At 31.2% G+C, this 22,461-nt stretch overlaps 1 protein-coding gene across 1 annotated transcript; it reads right to left on the bottom strand.

Annotated features, from left to right (window-relative positions):
* Positions 1-426: 426 nt before the first annotated feature.
* Positions 427-22,231, bottom strand: LOC111695644 (peroxidasin-like). Its single transcript, XM_023465034.1, is given in 30 exon segments — positions 427-552; positions 1,378-1,458; positions 1,931-2,074; positions 3,740-3,793; positions 4,668-4,714; positions 4,858-4,914; positions 5,499-5,710; positions 7,111-7,148; positions 7,398-7,432; positions 8,171-8,280; positions 8,908-9,036; positions 9,817-9,915; positions 10,415-10,452; positions 11,233-11,312; positions 12,054-12,182; positions 12,697-12,805; positions 13,118-13,200; positions 13,845-13,963; positions 14,693-14,759; positions 15,187-15,290; positions 15,686-15,769; positions 16,111-16,189; positions 16,337-16,407; positions 18,477-18,498; positions 18,608-18,659; positions 18,999-19,042; positions 20,886-20,923; positions 21,193-21,261; positions 21,998-22,036; positions 22,185-22,231. Coding segments are annotated over 30 exon segments (2,385 nt in total). The 5' UTR covers positions 22,211-22,231.
* Positions 22,232-22,461: the final 230 nt, after the last annotated feature.

The raw sequence follows: 22,461 nt of genomic DNA, 5'->3' as shown, positions 1-22,461 counted from the left end.
AAGTTGACATTTTTTGTTTCAATGTAAAGGTTTAGCCATTTTTTATAAATGTATGGTGTACCTTTGTTCAACTCAGCTTGGATTTAAAGATATATACACGCTTGGAAAAGATAACTTTGACGACTTAGCCCATTTCTAATGTCCCCTGAAATTTAATGCCACCCAGTGAAAAAATTCATTATTCAAAACTGATAAAATGTCTGATTGAGTTTCAGCTGTAATCATATAGCTAAAGGGTTACCCACAAAGGATGAGACTTCATCACGACCAAAACTCGTTAACTGTGACGATATAAAGGTTGAATTTAGTCTTCTGCCCTGAATAAAGTCTTTTTAAAGTGTTTGACATAATTTGGGGACTAAAGAAACAATGTTTCAGCTACAGGCTTGCAAGAAACAAGACTAAATAAATTTCGTACAATCTTCTCTAAAGTTTTATTCTTTGTGGATAACCCTGTACATAATATTACCTATCTGCTGATCTAAGCCTATGAAACTGTTCAATAAGTAGACATTTGATAGTTGGTCCAACACGTCCATCCTCTTCTAGATTCTAAAAAAAATAAATCATTCAAAGAGACATTTTAAAAATAAATAGGGGAATACGAATCCTGAGGCCGAATTTAAAGAATTTAAACCGCGTCGCTGAACCGCCAAAAACTGGTTCAAATTGAAAACCCGCTAATATCTCGGAACACTGAATTCAATCTCAAGTGGAACCAACCTTGTTTGAGCTGCGTCTCAAATTTGAGACGCCGCTCAAATTCTTTAAATCCGGCCTCTGGCAGTAAAAAACTGAATCTTCTCTTAAAACTTTATTTTGCTAAACCTTATATCTTTTCAACCTGGTCTTTGACATTTCTAACAATACATTTTGCTGAATAAAAATTGTCAAAGTTTGAAATAAAACCGACAGGTTGGAAGACGTAGAAATTAAAAAGTTTAATTTTTAGGTGATTGATTAGCTTCTTTATGAATGCTAATCAACTTGAATTGAGATCAAATACCAATTAAAAATAATTTTGAATACCCCCTAGAGGGCCATGCAGAACCAAAAGAAAGTCAGAAAATTTAATTTCAGTCAATGAGAGAGCTAAGAGCTAAGAAGTAGCTGTACTGCCCTCACGTAAAATACCATCTTTGATATTTCCCACAAAAAATGAGATTTCAGAGACGACTGTACGGAATTTACTTGGTCTTGTTTTTACATTCTTGGTCACCTTCAACTGATTCTTTCTTTGCCAATTGATATCGTTATCATAATTTTATAGTTATAGGTCGTAATTAAAATCTCATCCTTTATGGGTAGCACTGTATGTAACAATAGTGTAACACCTCAAAATAAATGTTATTTTAGCAATGTGTATTATTTATCTACCTCCATAATACTACCAACAAATAGATCTATGTTTCCAGGATGGCCATAAAGTTCCTTTAACTGATTTAGTACCTCAACATCCTTTAAGAAATCATCATTATAAATTTTTTAAATCATGCATGGCAACTCTGAAATCGTTTTACAAAGTTTTGTGGTTAATCTTTTACGGAAAATTTTAAAAATAAATTGTTCAAACAACTAAAAAAAAACTTGAAAGGTTTACATAAAGGTTTTTATATGCTATTAGCTATAGATTTATAAATTTTTAGGATGACTATTGCAGGAAAAAAAAAAAATTAAAGCAAATTCCATTTTTATGCGAAATTTTTCGAGTGTTTATATCAGATCGAAAAAAAGTGGATTTCTGGATTAACTTTTTTGGGGGGCCAATTTTCACATTTTTTTGTTCATAATACGAAATACATGGACAAAAATCAAAACATATCTTTAAACTCAATTTTCCCCCCAAAAAAAGAGAAAAACTTCAATGCATGTTTCAATATTTACATTTAGAAAAATAATTAAAGGATTGGTCCAGTCGAGGCGGTGATACCTTGATAAGAGTAGACATATCCTCCCAAGTATTAATACTACCCAGTCCACAATATTTAACCCAATCAGTGTACGGTGGAATACCGTGATCCCTTCCTCGCTGTATATTCAAGGCAGCTAGATCCAGGGCAACTGTATGCGCGACCTATATATTATATATATACTAGCTTTGGAACCCAGCGTTGCACAGGAGGTCATAGTTAGTCCCCCGTGCTTTGTCGTAAATTACGAGTTTAACTATTTTTTCCAATAAAAGTCGACCCACTAAACTTAGAACCTTAACACAAGAACATTCCCGTGGTCCTCCCGAGTTTCCCAATCAAAGTTTGAGGCAAATCGGTCCAGGGGTTCCTAAGTTATGATCGGACAAACAAGCAAACAAACACCCAAACTTTATATATATGGAAGATACGTTGCTTTTCTGTCTTGTATATCAACGTCAAAAAAATGTTTGATTTTTGTAAAATTTTGAAAATCCACAAAAAATCCTTTTAAATCTGTCATCTTTGTTTTGTTATTGTTTTATATTGTACAAAGAGAAGATGTTCACCATAATTAAAGATTGAAACAGAAGAAAGTCTAGTGCTTTATGAAACCATTGTGCTTTCATCATTCATGCTCATGAGTTCGGGCCAAAAACCCTATCTGAAAAGGCTTAACCTTCTTGATAACGAGAAAATTTCTGTCCAAATACGTTATATATAATTAATACAATTAATCTGATATATCATACCATACATATCATCTTTACTTGTAAAATGACCATCTTAATTTAACCTAGACTGTTTTTAAATGTTTAATAACTACAACAGTGGCCGAATTTAAAGAATTTTAAATTTAAGCCGCCGTTTAAATATGGTTGGTTCCACATAAAATTGTATTAAATGTTTCAAGATTTAAGCCGGCGCTTAATTTAAACCGGGTTTTGGCGGATTTAAACCGCAGCTCAAATTCTTTAAATTCCATCTCTGCTTAACCTAACCATTTTTACTAGAAAATTTACCGTGTTTTTACAAGTTCAATAACCAAACCAACTTAACCTAACCTACCGTGTTTTTACTTTTTCAATAACTAAACCATCTTAACCTAACCTACCGTGTTATAACTTGTTCAATAACCAAACCAACTTAACCTAACCTACCGTGTTATTACTTGTTCAATAACCAAACCAACTTAACCTAACCTACCGTGTTATTACTTGTTCAATAGCTAAACCAACTTCTTAACCTATAACCCACCGTGTTTTACTTGTTCAATAATTAAACCAACTTAATCTAACCTATCTAAGTTTAATTCAGTTGTTACGAAGCAAAATGTTTTTACTATAACACTTATTACGTCACTAATATCTAAAGTTTTAAATAAAATAAACACTCAATAAGAAGATCAATTACTTTACACTTTATTATAAAAACTTATCTTACCCCTGCAAAACGTGTTTTACTTGTTACGTAACCACACCCTTCTTACCCTAACCTACCTACCCTATTTAAATTTTCAGTGGCGAAATTTTATTTTCTTCAACATTTTATTGTCGAGTTGTCATTGATAATCTGTTTTCACTTTACTAAATCAAATTTATTTGCACTTTTCTCTAACTAACATTATTCAGCTACATGATTAATATTAAACAATATTTTTCACATACATCTCTTATCAAAATTGTTTTCTTTGTCCATCATAAATCTAAAAATGTTCAAACGACAGAGCCTACTACAGGCCTTGGTTTAAAAAAATAAACAACGGAATTAGATAGTACTTTTGGGGTAAAACTTTAATACTGTTCTTTAAACTTTTTTAATAATTCTACCTGAAACAGCTTTTCCGTAAGATCTGAATTCATACCCTGCTCTGGCATTGGCATCTATATATTTATATACAAATACAGGGTTCTGGGTATTGGCATCTATATGTTTATATACAAATACAGGGTTCTGGGTATTGGCATCTATATATTTATATACAAATACAGGGTTCTGGGTATTGGCATCTATATATTTATATACAAATACAGGGTTCTGGGTATTGGCATCTATATGTTTATATACAAATACAGGGTTCTGGGTATTGGCATCTATATGTTTATATACAAATACAGGGTTCTGGGTATTGGCATCTATATGTTTATATACAAATACAAGGTTCTGGGTATTGGCATCTATATGTTTATATACAAATACAGGGTTCTGGGTATTGGCATCTATATATTTATATACAAATACAGGGTTCTGGGCATTGGCATCTATATATTTATATACAAATACAGGGTTCTGGGTATTGGCATCTATATATTTATATACAAATACAGGGTTCTGGGTCAACCACAAAGAATGAGACTGTAATAATGACCTGAAACTCTTTAAACACATAATGCAGGGCAAAAAGGAATCTAAAAAAATACTAAATGATTTCCGTACTGTCGTCTCTAGCGTCTCATTCTTTGTGGGTAACAGTGTACATACATTATTCAGAACAAATTCTGTCTACTTATTTTAAGTTAAACCGATTACCATTAATATATGTATTTATATCTTTGTGTGTGAATAAATCTTTATATATATATATAATTAATCATTAATTCAGTGAAAATTTCTGACAGCTAAATCCATTCAATGTTTTTTGCACATACATTTTTTCTCTAAAAGTTTATTATTTGTGAAGATGTTCTTCGTAAATCATAACAAAATAAGATTAGTGTAAAAATCCAGAATGAAAAAACGCATTCAGAGAAAAATTACCTTTGCTGGTGAGTGGTAAAGACCTCTTAAAATTGGGTCAATCCCTCCTACAAAAAATCATATTTGTCTTTTTTTCTTTTATTCGTGTTCTATTTTACAAGTTCTATTTCTTTATTATAATTTAATTGTTTTATGAAAAATTGTAAATATTTTTGCAAACATTGTATTATTTCAAAATATTTTTTTAAACCTTCTTCCACAATTCTCCAAGGAGAAAAGAAAGCCTGATGTAGGGATAAATCTCCTTCTATAAAGATTAAATTGATTAATTAATTATTAGCTTACTCTTTTATAAAAAGAATATTAACTAATAAATAATTAACTAAACAATAGGCATAATTAAACACATTATTAAGTAACTTCTTAAAAAAGATGAAGTCTGCTGTTCTAGATTACTATTTAGAATATTATAATAGTAAAAACCTGAGGTATAATACCTGGAATAGAAGAGAAGTTTGAATTACTATTTAGAATATTATAATAGTAAAAACCTGAGGTATAATACCTGGAATAAAAGAGAAGTTTGAATTACTATTTAGAATATTATAATAGTAAAAACCTGAGGTATAATACCTGGAATAGAAGAGAAGTTTGAATTACTATTTAGAATATTATAATAGTAAAAACCTGAGGTATAATACCTGGAATAGAAGAGAAGTTTGAATTACTATTTAGAATATTATAATAATAAAAACCTGAGGTATAATACCTGGAATAGAAGAGAAGTTTGAATTACTATTTAGAATATTATAATAATAAAAACCTGAGGTATAATACCTGGAATAGAACCTGAGGTATAGTACCTGGAATAGAACCTGAGGTATATAGTACCTGGAATAGAACCTGAGGTATATAGTACCTGGAATAGAACCTGAGGTATAGTACCTGGAATATAACCTGAGGTATAGTACCTGGAATAGAACCTGAGGTATATAGTACCTGGAATAGAACCTGAGGTATAGTACCTGGAATAGAACTTGAGGTATAGTACCTGGAATAGAACCTGAGGTATAGTACCTGGAATGGAACCTGAGGTATAGTACCTGGAATAGAAGAGAAGTTTGAATTAAGTCTCCGCATTACAGGGCTTATCATAGTGTGTCCGAACCTAGTAAACAATGGTTAAATAATCAATCTTTTTGAGTGTTGCTTTTATTCAATTTCAAGATTAACAATGATACCCTCTAAACTTTTATCTTTGTAAGAGGCAGAGGATGATACATTCGGCTTTCTATTTTAAAAAGAAGTAATACCTATATATATAGCTATATAATAGCTATTTTTGAAAATTCACATAATAGTTTCCTAAGAACAGAATATTTCATAGATTATTTTTGTGAAAATGGATTCCATGTCAGGCTTTGACATCCGTCTTGTGTTTACTTTTCCGCCCAAAGACTGTACACTGCAGTACAAAAAATGCGTACACCTCTGAAATATTTTTCCTTGCATTAGTACCTTGGGCATTCCCATATTTTTAACAAACAGAAAGGGTGAATATTGTGACTCGGGGACGGATCATATAAAGGCCTCACTTATATAATTTTGGCAGTCCATATAAATTTAGACCACATTCTTAAAATTGCTGAATGCTGAAAAAGAAAGTTTTCATTTATGTAAAATGATGTATACAATTAAAATTGTCATATTTTTATTAAATAAAAGTTGACCTTAAAGGGACTGTAAAGGAAAAATGAAAGGGGGTATAGGCTGAAAGCCAATCACTTTAGCTCTTGATCGTGACCCATGAAAGTTATATCGATGTTACTATCTCGAGAAATTGATATACAACTGAACTGTGTCAAATTTATACTAAAATTAATATATATACAATTTTGTATAAAAGTAGTTGGTTTAAATAGATCAAATTCAGCAAATATGCAACCAATCTGAAAACTATGATATCCCAGAGAAAGCTAATTGTAACTTAGGTTTACTCCAATTCTAATTTTATATTTGTTATTTCTATTTTTAATAGATTTAATTCATAATATTATTTATTCTTCCGTGTTACTTGACCAGAAGTTCCACCAATGGCAGTGCAGTAAAGTGGTCACGTGATACAGGCGGAGACACGTGACCAATATACTGCTCTGTCATTGGTGATAGTTCTGGTCACGTGATTTAAGTTTAAGATTTTCTAAATTTTACATATATGAACTTTCGTATAATTGCAACACAGTTTTATATCAATTTCTCGACACAGGAACATCAGATAAAACTTTCATGGGTCACGATCGAGAGCTAAAGTGATTAGCTTTCAGCCTATACCCCCTTTNAATAAATTATTCAAGTCAGTTTGATATTGAGGGATCCAATCCTGCATCATATTCCTTTTCAAATTTTAATTTTAAATAAATTATTCAAGTCAGTTTGATATTGAGGGATCCAATCCTGAATCATATTCCTTTTCAAATTTTAATTTTAAATAAATTATTCAAGTCAGTTTGATATTGAGGGATCCAATCCTGCATCATATTCCTTTTCAAATTTTAATTTTAAATAAATTATTCAAATCAGTTGTTAGTCAATTTCTTAGAAATGGCTGAAAAATATGAATCCTGTTTAAAAAAATTGAAATTAAAAACATCTTGAAAAGATTGAATACAATTCAAAGAAAGGAATAATTGGTTCGAATCTAAAAACCTTTCCAGTAGAAAAAGATAATTAAATTGTATTAATTTAATATTTTTGAAATATTTTTAAGAAATTCTTTTGTTTAAAACTTTCCTGGTATTGCCCCAACCTTCTCATTCCTCTTTCTCCTGAAATATTCATTTTTTTTATTCATTTTTTCTTTCAGAACAAAAGCAACTTTCACTTTGGAATTTTATACAAAATTTATAGTTAATTAATTATCTGTAAATATTCAAATTTAAAACTATCATTTACTGCGTATTTCTACAAACTTTTACTTTCATAATTTTTTTTTAAAAGATTTGCAATTTTTATACGGTTGTATGCGATTATATCAATATAATGACGACGACTTTTTTTAAAGTTTTAATTGTTAACAAGCTTTTTTCGAATTTCAAGTTTAAAAGTAATTTAAGAGAAGATTTTTTAAATTGACAGCATCTCTTTGTTTCCATGTTTTTGTGTATCCATGTTGTATAAATCAAAATTTAAGTCGTCTTCATTATATTGATATAATTGTCTACCACCGTAATCATTATGATGCCGATGTGCATTGTTATTAAAGTAAATTTTCACGTGATCCAACCGTTTCTAGCTTAGTCGATTCAAAATTAGTCAAATAGCTCGACGACCTATGGTTAAAATTGGAGACTGAAATAAAAAATATCCTCTTCTCGACGCTGCACAAATCCCACTATTCCTATTCCTATATTTTTGCAACCTGATGGGTTAAGACTTTGATATTTCAAACTTAGATTATTTGATCTAACAGATAATTTAAAATATTTTAGGTCTACGACATTGAGATGCAAAAGTATCGGGATAAGAAAATCTGAGTTTGTTGCAAAGACTCCATGCTGTTTTACCTATAATGAAGGGAAGCCAATGTTTAAATGTAATATGTTGCATTGACGCCCAGACTATCTTCCTTCCCTCCTCATACAACCGATCCCCATCCCAGAACGGGTTCAGGTCTCTAAACAGCAGACGAAATAATTGTTCAGGAACCTCAAAAAACTCTCTTTTAGAAATTATCAAAATTGAGCTAAAAACTGTCAAATTTAGAAAAGAACAGAAAATTTTATAATTGAAAATATATTTTTTAAATAAATCGTTTTAATGAATACGTAAAGCGTGTCCCAAAAAACGCTTTAAGGCACTCTAATAATTGTTCGATTTTAACATTTTTTCACATTTTCGAAACCTAACATTTCCATAAATAAATAATAATAATAATAGAAATAATAGAAAAATAATAGAACAAATATGATAATATGCAGTTTTGTCAACAATAGAAGAAACTGAAAATCCTATCCGTGTATAAAAATAATTATAATAATAATAAAAATGCTTAAAGTTAAAAAACTTTTCAGACCAAATCATGGCTAAGTATTATCTGTTCAAAAATCTCCACAATCTTCTAAAAGTTCCTTATTTAATCATTCTTACAATTTTCCATAGAATTTTGGGCTTTGTGATGGAGTCGATACGCTAGGGTTGTGAAACTCTAGCTTTCTACAGTATAGGTTCCACACTCACAATATTTAGAGTTTACAGTCCCTTTAAAGATAATGCAATGATTCTTCTTAATACTTGATCCTACCTCAGATTATCTACGATCCTATTATGTTCTCTGAACCAGAGAGTATGAATGGAGATGAGTCCCAGCTGTTCATTAGCCCTCACATCTCCAGCCAGAAAACAACCAATAGAAGACTCTCGGGGATCCCGCCTGATGAAGATTCAAAAAACATGAACACTTTTTTTTATATTTCAAAACGTCAGTAAATCTAAAGAAAAAAATTCCCACATTTAACGAAAAGTAATTGGGTCTTTGGCAAACCCCAAAATTGTCTAATCCCTATATCTTTACAACTTGATGGTGTAAACCGTTAATAATTCAAACTAAGATTATTTGATCTAACAAAATTATAGTTTGAAATATCTAAGGTCTAAGACATTTGGTTGCAAAGATTTAAGGATTACAAAATCAAAGTTTGTGGCAAAGACTTAATTCCTTTCCAGTTACCGTTTCTTCCCGAAATATTCATCTTTCCAGATAGGTTTTCGCTTACCTAATGCTATCATTACGAATTACGATATAAAATTACATTGTAATTTAATAAAACGATGGGTTTTTTAGGTTAAATTGTGACTTGCATACATTTTGTTCCAGACTAAATTATCATGATACAAGGATACAATGTATAATATAATCTTTTCTTTGATTCAATGGACATTCATATAAATAAATTAAAACAGAAATAAAAATTGTTTAACATTATATTGTAAAGAAAACTATTGAATATCTGATCATAAGGAACTCAAGTGTTGAAATCCTTATATTTTTGCAACCTGATGGTTTAAAACTTATTTCAAACTAAGATTATTTGATCAGAATTCAGTTTGAAATATTCAAGGTATACGACATTGGGTTGCAAAGATATAGGGATTAGAAAATTCATTTATGCTGGAAAGAACATAAAAACAATTATAGTTGTTTTATCTGTACCTGCAGTCTATTGGATGCTGATCATTGTATGGTAGAAGGGGTTTACCATGTTCATATGCAACACCCTCCCTCAATCGACCAAAATTGTTTGTCTGGTTTCTAACAATTTAACTATTTATTATGAACAAATAAAAATAAATTAGATCTCAGAGTAATAAATTAATCATTAATTCGATTTATCAATTGCTAGAAATGACAAAATAAGTTAAACTACTTTTCTGTTGCAAATTGTTTTCAATTGAAACAAAAAAAAACTTAATATTGACTCAAAAAATTATTGACAAATCTTTCTGAGGCGGCATTTCTAATTCAACGTTTTTCGTTTTTCATGAATTTAAAAAGTAATTGTTTTTGTATTTTTTCGACAACAAAAAAATAAGATAATTGTTACGAATTTTCCAGGTAATTTTACTTATTTAATTAACTTTTTAAAGGCCACATCGAGATGAAAGTAAAAATCTAACAAATATTAAAAATATTTTCAATAGCGAAAGAAAAAATTTTCATTAACAAAAAAATTAAGAAATTAACTATTAAATACTGAAAAAGATGTATTAGATTTTTCCTTGTTAAGTTGATATTAATAATAGAATATTTCCTTAAGTTTAGTGCCAGAGTTCGTCCATTCCCGTACACCTAGGATTAAATCTTGCTTGGGAGGAGTGGGTTATTTTCTTAATTGAAAACCATTTTAAGAACTGGGTTTCTCGGACCAGGTAGAGACAAAGTTTCAGAATTGTTTTTTTAGTAAAAAAGATCTGATCAGCATTATAAACTCAAAATACCATAACTCTAACTTTTAATCTTTAGAAATAACAAAGCATTTTCAATTTATAGTTATAGTTTTTTTTTGTAAAATAAACTCTCAAAATTAATTACAGACAAAATTTTGTATTTAATCTTGAGTGAAATTAAGAAAAAACAAAAGCCGAGAGCATTATTAGAATATAAAGCATTATGTAATGTGTATAAGGTGGATTTTAATTAAGAAAGTGCAGTCTTGAACCAGAGTTCATTCAGGTTTGGCAACAAACTAAGAAAACGCATTAAATAAAATCTCTTGTTTAGCGTGTATTATACAAGTTAGAGAACCAAATTTTTGTTATCTTACTTCTTTGAACTCTTATATAAAGAAGTCATAAGATGTGCCCTAAAAAATGTATAAAGGCCCTATCCCCGTACTGAACTGAGATTAGTTCTGCTCCATGATAGCCTAGATTTCAATATTTTAGTTGCACCCCGCGACCGGCGCTGACTGTGAACAGATTTATATCCACCTAGAAATATCTTTACTGTTTATGCTGAACAAATTTGGCCGTTGCTTTCTCATACCATGATGGGTATTTTGTTTATCTAAACTTATTTAAATAATAAAAATAGTCCCTTTAACCCTTTTTGTAATCTAGATTTGTATACCTGTGAAGCATCTATAAATGCTGTAAGCTGATTGACCTGCTCCCGCTGCTGTAATTTCTCAAAAAATACCGAGGTTGTTCCTGAATATTTCAAAAGAATAATGAGAAAAATGCAACAAATATTATTCCCTAAAAAACTTCAAAAATTCAAAAATTGTCGTTGAAATAAAGAATACCGACATTGTTCCTGAAATGTTAAAATAATTTTTTTTTAAATATTGCCGACAATGCCTCTAAAATATTGCACAAAAAGTGATGTAAGGTACTTTCCAAAAGGATTTTACCCAAGTGCAAAACTTCCAAAGGGTATTTTCCCAAGTGGCAACTTCCTAAATGTGCAATTTCCCAAGCGGCAACTTCCCAAGTCTGTCCTATCCGCAGCGGTATTCCCCCAGCCTGTTCTAGACGCGGCGTTGGGCAACCCCTAGCCCATCCTTGCCGCAGCGCTCGGCCCCCATTGCAGCGTGCGGCGCTTCAAAGGGCCTAACCTAAACTTTGGGAAGATGCAGCTTGGGAAATTGCACACTTGGGAAATTGTCACTTGGAAAGTCGCCCTTGGGAAAATGCCTTTGGGAAAGTACCTAACACCAAAAAATCACCCTAAATTTTTTCAATTAAATCTAAGAAAACTAGGTATTTCCTAATATGTTCTATTTAAAGATAAAACAAAGTTCATGATTAAAAAAAATAAAATACTATCTCCATTCTACAATGTAAAATCTAAATATGAAACCATGCACTAATAATGAATAAAAATAACCTTATCAATTAAAAGTTCATTAAAAACTTCTTAAACAGTCCCTTTAAGCTGGTTGTTGTTACCTGAACCGCAAGATGCACTGCTCCGTGTGAACTCTATACATTTGTGTGTTTTTATCCTTGTATCGTTGTCAGGGACAGGGATAGGGAAGCAGGGAGGATTATTTTCACAAGTACCACTACAGGTCTGACCTAGGGGAATCTCTGTTTGTTTGTATGTCCGATCATAGCTCATGAAACCCTTGACCGATTTGCCTCAAATTTTGATTGAGGAACTAGGGAGAACCACGGGAATGTTCCTGGCTTGATTTTGAGTTTCAAAGTTTGAGTGGGTCCACTTTTAAAGTGAAAAATGGCAAAAAGTGTAATTTATGACCAAGCGCGTGTAAACTCTTAGTACCCGCGGGGCAACGCTGGGTTCTCAAGCTAGTCAAAAATAAGTTAATAATACGGTTCTTTATTTGAATGTTTAACTTTCATTTAGGAAATTAGGAAGTTCCCAAAACACTGGATTTGTTGAATTTCTTAGCTTACACTTTGAAATTATACACTTAGATTATATGAATACAATATCTATATGACAATATCTTTCACATTATTGATCAGATAAAGGGTACCGTTGTGAATCGGACATTGCCATGTTTGCATGAAGGTCACTTAAAATAACAGTTTCAGTCGCTTCAAAACTTATTTTCTAATTTCTAACCTGTTCCAAAAGTTTCCCTACTGACTGATTCCATGGAGTGATCAAGATCATGATCAAGAAACTGTCCCCACTGCATCACCATACTTGTCAATCTGGGATCAGGAGTCACCTAACAAAACAGATTAAGGAAAATGAATTAATTTATCCTTTTAAAATATATTTGTCTCGTTTGTTTGTTTGTTATAATTCCCATAGAGTAATTAACATAACAGATAGAACTTAGATGTCGTCTTTTTAAAATTTAGGGGTTTTTCGTTCACAATTAGTTACGCGCATGCGGCGTAGAACAGGCTCTCTCTCAATCTATCTCTCTGGAGCATGCGCGTTATTCCTTTTGGCTTCTGCCTTAGAGTTATTGTGAACGAAAAACCCCTAATCGACATATAGTGTTCTAATTAATCTATGATAATTCCCATCTTACTTTCTTTGTGGAAATTAGTTTAGAAGATACCAGTCTTGCTCCTGGCTTTTTAAATCCATTATACATCTTGTCACGATCAAACCCTAAAATAATAAGATAGTAATTGAATCTTTGCAACAAACTTAAGTTTTCTAACCCCTATATCTTAGCAACCTGATGTTGTATACCTTTGATATTTCAACAGAATTCATAATTTGACATTGGGTTGTAAAGATATATAGTGATTAAAAATTAGAGTTTGTTGCCAAAACTCATTTCCTTTAGATCGTTAACATGAAGTTTCTAATTGTATAGTTTTGCTCTGAAAAATAGGAGAGTTAAAGTTTTGTCATTTTTTAATGTGTTTGCAGTCTGCACTTGTAAATTTTCAGTTTAAATTAAATGCAATTTAATGCAACAAAATACTTGCTATGCAGAAATTACTTCAACATTGTTTCGGTCACGGTAAACTAGAGGTTCTAGTATATATACACGGTAAACTAGAGGTCCTGATAAAAAGTCCAGTAAGTCTTGACTTTAGAACCCATGTTCACCACCCTAAATGTAGAATTTTCTGTTTTGCTATTCTAAACTTTTTGTTGGGCTCGGAATTTAAATATTTAGGTATTTTAGATCCAGTACGTTATTTCTGACGGATTTTAAATGAGAAAATGAGTTATTGTTACACGTGTGGAGCCCCTGATCAAACCTTATTTAATTTTATGAATTAAAATAGACTGTTGCTTGCCTATAGGGGTGTTGAATCCATTTTCATACTGCGGGGGGAGAACTCGACGGAACGGTGTTAGAGATGAACCCCAGCTAGGGTTAGACCAGTTATTACAACTACCATCAGCTGATCGAAACCTATTTAAAAACAATAAAACTTAAAGAGATTATTCACAAAAAGTGAAGTAAAACAGTAAAGTAAGGTAAAGTAAAGTAAAAAAGTAAAGTAAAGTAAGAAAGTAAAGTAAAGTAAAAAAGTAAAGTAAAGTAAAAAAGTAAAGTGAAGTAAAAAAGTAAAGTAAAAATGTAAAGTGAAGTAAAAAAGTAAAGTAAAGTAAAAAAGTAAAGTAAAGTAAAAAAGTAAAGTAAAGTAAAAAAGTAATGGAGTTATAGGCTGATACGGCACTACTAACTAATTGTATTTGTAAACGATGTTTTTTATTTGAGAGGAATTGATTAACTCCGTTTCCTTTTATTTTTTGTGAACACTCCCTTGTATTAAGTGACCATGGTTAACGGATTGTCCTTAACAATCTGCATTGCAGTATACTCAAATCTTTATCTCATTAAATACAGGTTTGCTAGTTTCTGACTAAATATTATAACCAGCCGGGCAGCGTTTTCTGAAAAAGTGGATTTCGACAGCAAAAACGGACAAAAACCTACCAAAATTTTACCCTTTCAAAATATCTAAATAATAAAGACTAATTCAACCGCTCTTTATGTTTTTAGTATTTTTAAGATTTGAAGATAAATTCTTGAGGCAGAGAAAACAGATCAATTCATCGAAAGTCTTAAATAATATTTTTTTTAAACTACATTGAAGCGAAAATATAAAGGAGCGAAAATATAAAAGAATAATCTGACCTATTATGAAAGCAAACATCTTCACAATCAAGGTGCTGTCGTATAGTCTCGCATCCAGACAAGTTACCTAATTTTAATTTTTTTATTATTTAATAAAAAATTGTTTCTTTACTAATCAACCATTTACTTTCTACATTTTTAACCCTATAAAGGCTGGAGAGTCGATTCAGATTTTTATTATTTTAAGGTTAAGGCCTTCTGAGGCTAGGATTGACTAGGGAGCCGAGCGCTGCAGCTATTAGAAAGAAAATAAAGTACAGTATTTAAGGTTAGGTTAGGCATTGCTCTTGAAAAAGAAAAAATTGAAAAAAATGCGTTTTTTATTGCAGTCCCCTTAAGAACTGTCAATCTAATATATAGTATGATCATTTTATAAAAAGTTAAGAAAAGTATGGTTTCTGTTAAATGTTTACCTTGCATTAAAATGTTATTTTGTCTACCAATATAGATGTACAATGAATTATGAATCATGCAATGTACATGTATGTACCTACCGATAAGCTCTATATTTGCTGGAGAAATGAGCTGGTGTACTGTAAACTGAGTAAGATTGTACTTCCCTCCTTCTCGAACCTTTGCCTCAACCAAATCCAAGGTTCTGAAATGGTTCAAGTTTTTTTTAAGTTTCTAGTCAACTATATTTAAATACTTTATTAGATATATGCTTCATGGTATTTATTAATTAAATGAAGAAAAAAAACATTACTACTTTATAACAGTCTAATACTTGTTCTTCTTGGCTTAAACATTACTACTTTATAACAGTCTAATACTTGTTCTTCTTGGCTTAAACATGTCAAAGCAGCTACATTAATTCATAGTTGGAACTGATATTTGGAATATTAACAAAAAATGTACAAAATGGTACAATATTAATTAAGAAATCAACGATAAGCGAAAAAATTGGATTGGATACCAAAAAGTCAAAAATAACCAATTAGGATACAATGGACGGAGCACACTGAATTTCCAGGGCAAAGAACAAACTGTTACCTGTGATATATTTCTCCCGCCCTGGCTAGTTCTCTATCATTATTAGAAGGATACCGGAATATATTCAACAGCTGGTGTGGTGTTCTAAACAAACAGGATTAAAACATCTTAATTATTATTTTCACAAAATTGTTTTTGAACATTTTCCCCTTCCCAAATTAGCTTGTCATTTTTGAAATTTTTTATTTATTTCAAAATTAAAACAAAAGTCAAGCCTTGAAATATTTTTTTTTCTTTTTTTAATAGAAAGTATTAAATTTAGAAAAAATAATGAGCTTTAAAAAATCTTTTGTCCCCATTTCTTTTTTTGTTGCACTTCAGAGAAAACTCGTTAGCAATTGTTTAAATTTTTGATATCATTAAATGAATGTAAACGAATTAGAATAAATTTAAATTAAGGATGTACAGTTTTCAGCGTACTGCACCTGTAAGTATGTTCCTGGTAGTGAAAGAGTAGGTTTACTGTACTGTTCAAAGCTTTGTCAACTGTACGTCTAGCTTCCTCTTTATATTACAAAATTTAGTTTTATCAAGTTTTTAGATTTATAAAATAGTTTAGTTCTTCCCTGTAACTGATAACAAATTAAATTATGCAATGAAATAAACTAAAACTGCTTTTTTATTAGATATCAATTTCATGAAATTTTGTTCCTAAAGATATTAGAACAAATTGATCTCCAGCTTTAGCCTCAGAGACATCATAGGATAGATCTGTTTCATGCCTAAATATATATCATAGGCTAGATCTGTTTCATGCCTAGATATATCATAGGATAGATCTGTTTCATGCCTAGATACATCATAGGATAGATCTGTTTCATGCCGAGATATATCATAGGATAGATCTGTTTCATGCCTAGATAGTTAGATACATCATAGGATAGATCTGTTTCATGCCTAGATATATCATAGGATAGATCTGTTTCATGCCTAGATAGTTAGATACATCATAGGATAGATCTGTTTCATGCCTAGATATATCATATGATAGATATGTTTCATGCCTAGATATATATCATAGAATAGATCTGTTTCATGTCTAGATATATCATAGAATAGATCTCTTTCAGGCATAAATATGTAATAAATACAGCAATCCCCATATTTGTTAACCTGAACATTCCTAGATTTATTGAACATGAGCTACGTAACATGATTAAAACATGCATTGTAATTAAGGTTGTTAATCGTTTCTGTAAACGATCGTTAAACGATCGTTTTTTGTTTCGTTTTCAAAAACGATCGTTTCGTTTTCGGAAAAAAACGATCGTTTTTAAAAACGACCCACTCGTTTTGAACTTTTAGAAAACGAATAGCGATCATTTTTGAAAACGATTGTTTTTATTAAAACGATTTGCGACCGTTTTTTATACGATCGTTTTTGAAAAACAATTTTAATGACAATTATATTAACGATCGTTAACGAAGGGTCGTCGTTAACAATCGTTAACGAAGGGTCGTCGTTAACGATCGTTAACAAAGGGTCGTTGTTAACGATCGTTAACGAAGGGTTGTCGGTAACGATCGTTAACGAAACGACGAACTTTATCAAAACGGTAGTTTTTGGAAAAAATTACATGCAACTTTATTGAATGTCGTCTTAAATAAAGTTTAACAGTTGTGGGGAGTTAAAACTCCTTGATATTTTCTTAAAAACTACTCAATGATAAGTACAGATGCACTTTAGGTCGGTTTCCTCTCTTCGTTCACGATCGTTAACGAAGGGTTGTCGTTTACGATCGTTAACGAAAGGTCGTCGTTAACGATCGTTAACGAATGTTTGTCGTTAACGATTGTTAACGAAGGGTCGTCGTTAACGATCGTTATTTAAACCTCTTAAAGAATTGGACATAAAAAAACTCTTTTTTTTTCGACATAGAACTTGTGATTACGTCGATTCATGTTAACTTGTAACATAAGATATCTAAAATAAATTAGTTGGTTGAGACTCTGCTTTGATAACGGTATTAGAAGTAATTAGTCCTTGTTGAAACATACGTGCTGAGATTGCACTTAGAGATTTGGCATCGATCGATTAAGAGCTTGTTTGATAGCTACGCTTGTGTCCCTGTGTGACATTCAGAGCCGATCCCTCGTTAAAAACACAAGCTGCGATTGTGCCTAGAGATTTGGCATTGATCGATTGTTCATGGGTTTAATGTCAGCCGTTGAGATACTGAATTTAAAAACATATGATGAGCTAAACTTCCTTGCAACAAACCAGAAATATCAGACAGAATAAAAAAGCAGAGATTAGCAGAATTCTGAATATATATGAATATATAAGAAGAGTGTATGACTATTTCTAATACCAATTATTTGAAAATATCAAAAATAAATGTTGGGATGCTGTTTCCCACTTGGGATTTTTGGGATCCTGGGATCCCCTTCCTGGGGCCCCAAGAATACCAAAGTGGGAAAAATTGGAATACTGTAAAACTATTAAAATAATTTTGTACAATTTTGTAATCATCTTTAAAAGAAAAAAACTTTTTAAAAAACAGTTAAAAAATATCATAGGATAGATCTGTTTCATGCCTAGATATATCATAGATATAACTTTTCATGTCTAGGTATATATCATAGGATAGATATGATAGATCAATAATATATAATTTAATGTAGATATATCTGATTACTCTCCTAATACTCTAATTTGTTATGTAAGACTTTGAATTCTTCTAGATCAAATATAATAGTCAATATTTGAATTATCAAAGGTTTACTAATAAAAAGTTCACACATTTTATTTTATTTTATTTTATTTTATTTTATTTTATTAAAATGTTACCTCACAGAGTTCTCTTCTATATCTTAAAAATGTCAAAAATATTATAATTAATAATTTTTTATTAATCAGTAATTTAAATTTAAATTAAGTATTTAAGTAAAAAGTCTCTTTATGACAAAATGACATTTTACCCTCTTGATAATAATTTTTCTCAGCAAAAATCACATCCTCTTGGTATGAGACCTGAATAAACATTGAGAACTAAAGAAATAGAGTCTTAGTAACAAATTTTTTCATCTATTTCAAACTATTAAAGTTTCATACCATCTCGTTGCAAAGATTTAAGGATTAGAATATTTGAGCTTGTTGCAAAGACTCAATTATACACATAAAAAGAATCGTAAAATTTAGAAGTGATCAGAATGATTATAAATTGTAAATACTTCACACAGAATTTTACTGGTTCAGTATAAATAAAGCGTAAAATGAATACTTTCTATCTTAATATATATATTTGTGTTTAAAGAAGGAATATGATGAAAAGAATTTACAATAAAAAAGAAGAAAGGTTGATTAAAGAACCTGGTTCGCACTGTTTCCATTCCTCCCTAATAACCCTGGCACACCTAAATATTAACTAGTTCAAGAGTACAGAGAAGCTGAATATTAAAGGGACAGAGTCCGAATTTATTGAATTTGAGCCGCGTCTTAAATCCCCCAAAAACCGGTTTCAAGTGAGCACCGGCTTAAATCTTGAAACATTGAACACGATTTGAAGTGGAACCAACCATATTTATGCTGCGGCTTAAATTCTTTAAATTCGGCCTCAGAGCACATAACTTCAAGTTGTCTCCATTTTAAAGATTTACAACCGGCATACTGAAAGCCTACGCAAAAGTTCTGGAGAAATTCTTGTATTTTTTTCTGAAATTCGAATTATTGAATAGCGGTTACTTCATTAAACTGGCTTGCTGATTTATACAGCAGAGGCCAGGAAGAAAAAAGAATTGAGTCTTTGCCACAAACCCAAATGTTCTTATCCCTAATGGTGTAAACTTAGATATTTGTTCTAACATAATTCATAGTTTGATATACTTAAATTGTTTACGACATTAGGTTGCAAAGAGATGTAAGGATTAAAAAATAGGAGTTTGTGGCAAAGACTCAATTCCTTTACAGAAATTATCTTCCTTTTAGGATATCTTAATCAATGTTAGTATTCAAAAGTTTGAAAGGTACTATTCTTAGTTTGGCATGTAACAAACTTATTTTATTTATAGGGTCACTTGAAACTACGACTCATGAGTCCCTTTCAGATCGAATTTCTGTTTTTAGAATTAGATTAAATTAGATTTTGAATTATACAAGAAATATCAGGGTAAAGTGTTCATGTAAATGCAGGGGCGTACGAGGGGGGGGCCGCACCCCCCCCCCCCCCCCTCTACGCGTGCCCCCCCTGAGAGGCTGAGGGGGGGCATCCATGGGGGAGGCTCTTTTAATATTACATCTGCTTGCATTTCCCTTCCTCAGGTCAGGCACAGTGGTGTACCTAGGGGGGGCAGTAGTTCTCTTGCCCCCCCTGGGAGTTCCAAAAATACAAAATTAAAAGGAAACTACGTTTAGAAAGTAACACCTGACAATGACAAAGACTAAGGATTTGTCTAAATTCACTGTTAATACAAGGAGAGAAAAGTTTTAGCCTTCTAAAGAGAATACTTCTTTACACAAGATGTACTATGACGGAGAGCAGACTTAACGATCTTGCACTTATAGCTTTACACCCTATAAGGCTGTCTGAGCTCTCTACTGAAAAAAATCATTGAAATGTTTGTGCAAGCAAATCCCAGAAAATTGTAGCTTAAAAGATTTGGTTAAAATGTAGATTGAGTAAATTCTATCTAAAAATTTCAGAAGAAATTTCGTTTATTCATAAAAATATAATTTTTAATGATGCTGTGATTATTGATTTAGTTAGCTGTGATGGAGTTAAGTGATAAATTTATAGAGTCAAAAAGTTAGTTTTTCAAGCAAAGGAATAATTTTTAGACTCTAAGGTTAGTAACACCCAAAAAAGTAGTCTTTTTGATGTATTTTTATGGTGATCAAAATAAGTCCAGGTGGGAGAGGGGGGGCAAAAAAAATTTAAAAAAGGTATTAATATTTTTTCAAAAAAGGGGTTTTTAAGGGGGGGGACCAAAAATTTTTTTTTGTGCCCCCCCTAAACAAAAGCCCTCGTACGCCCCTGTGTAAAGGTACCACATAAATATTGTGAACTCCAATATTTCCAAGCTACATCCTGTAAAAGCTTTCTTATATTAAACTTTGCCAAATTGTTATCATAAGAGAAAACATAATATGCGTATATTTTCTCTCAGGGTAAAAAATGTGTTTAAGGAACCTGTTAAAAGCACTATGTATAATATATACTGTACAGACACAGAGTGGGAATTACACCGAGGTGAAACTGACCTGTACTTGACTCTGCCTGAATCAACTGTACAGCTGGTCTAAATGATAGCATATAATCAAAAGCTAAATCAATCTCAAACTTTTCATTATTTTTGGTATATATATAAGTGGGACCCATAACATTGTGAAAAATAAAGTCGACTGTATGACTCAAGTATTATTTTAAATAGCCCAACAAATTTAAAACACAGACCCATTTCACAAAATAAGTTGATTTTGAAGCTACTGATAAAGCTTTTTGCTTTTTAATAATATCAAATTCATTGCTTTAATATCCTATTCAAAGTTTTCTGGTTTCAATGTCTACCTTATTGATGTTGAGCTGGTATTGAGATCTCCAGGGAGTATATTCATTCTAATAATCATCCTGTTCTCCCTTAACAAATATAACATTTTTTTGTTTCTTATATTTTAACGCCTGCGTTCTTTATATAGTTCTATAAACAGTGGGACCCTTACAACTGCAAAGATATAGTAAGGACTAAGGGTGATTGATTTATGACTGTTTTTAGAAATTAGCTAACCGCCCACCAGAGGGCGGTTATGAAAAGCGCTTTTAAAAAAATGAAAATTAAATGAGTTAGAGCTAGAAAACCTCACCAAAAACATTAAAAGGTTTTTTTTAACGGTTATTTGGCTATAACTTCAATTTTTAATATTTTTAAAAGCGCTTTTCAGATTGAAATTCAGCATAATATTTCCAAGAAAATGATGTATAACACGAATTTTTTTTTAATATATTTTTTTTAGCCCTTTCGGTAATTTCTCCAAAATTAAATCGTCAATTCGCAACCAATTTTTTTTAAGTGAAAACGCAGCAACCCCTGGTTTTCCAGTTTTACCAGTTTTACCAGTTTTACCAGTTTTACCAGTTTTACCAGTTTTACCAGTTTTACCAGTTTTACCAGTTTTACCAGTTTCACCAGTTTTACCAGTTTTACCAATAGCTTGAAAATCAACTTATCGTGTAAAATGAGTCAGTGGACACTTCACAGTTGCTCTATTCTATGTTCATTATGGACTATAGTTAAAATAATAATTTTAGTCTTAAAGTCGTCTTTCGATTCCACAGTTTATACCCGGGTCCCACTGTAAATTCTAAACAGGTTTACCTTGACACCCTGTTTTTACATGTATACTCTCCTGCATCACTGCACACAAGAGAAAAAATTTAATCAAAACTATTTCAAATATTTTAGTTCATTTATACAAACCACTAATTTCAAAAATGTTTAAATTCTTTTTATCTTTAATATCATAATAGTCATTGTTTTTATCACATGTAGTGTAGATACATACCTTGATTTAATATTGTACAAAAACATACTTCCATCAGAGGCAACCCTAGAAAAGTAAGTGAACATAAAAACGCTTTAATAAAAACAATTCTGGTGATCTTTGAATAAATGAGTCATGGTTTTAGCTCCAGGCTTTTGAAGGACAATATCAAAATTCTGAAAGGGACTGTAAGCGTAATTTCTAGTGATTCTTCATTCGAAGATGGTAATGCCCGATTCACAACGGTACCCTTAAAAGCATTGCCATCTTTGCGTGGATGGTAACTTGAAATTTCGCT

The sequence above is a fragment of the Eurytemora carolleeae genome, unplaced genomic scaffold, assembly GCF_000591075.1.
Source record: "Eurytemora carolleeae unplaced genomic scaffold, Eaff_2.0 scaffold234, whole genome shotgun sequence".
Taxonomy (NCBI): domain Eukaryota; kingdom Metazoa; phylum Arthropoda; class Copepoda; order Calanoida; family Temoridae; genus Eurytemora; species Eurytemora carolleeae.
This window is presented reverse-complemented; position numbering and strand designations above follow the sequence as displayed.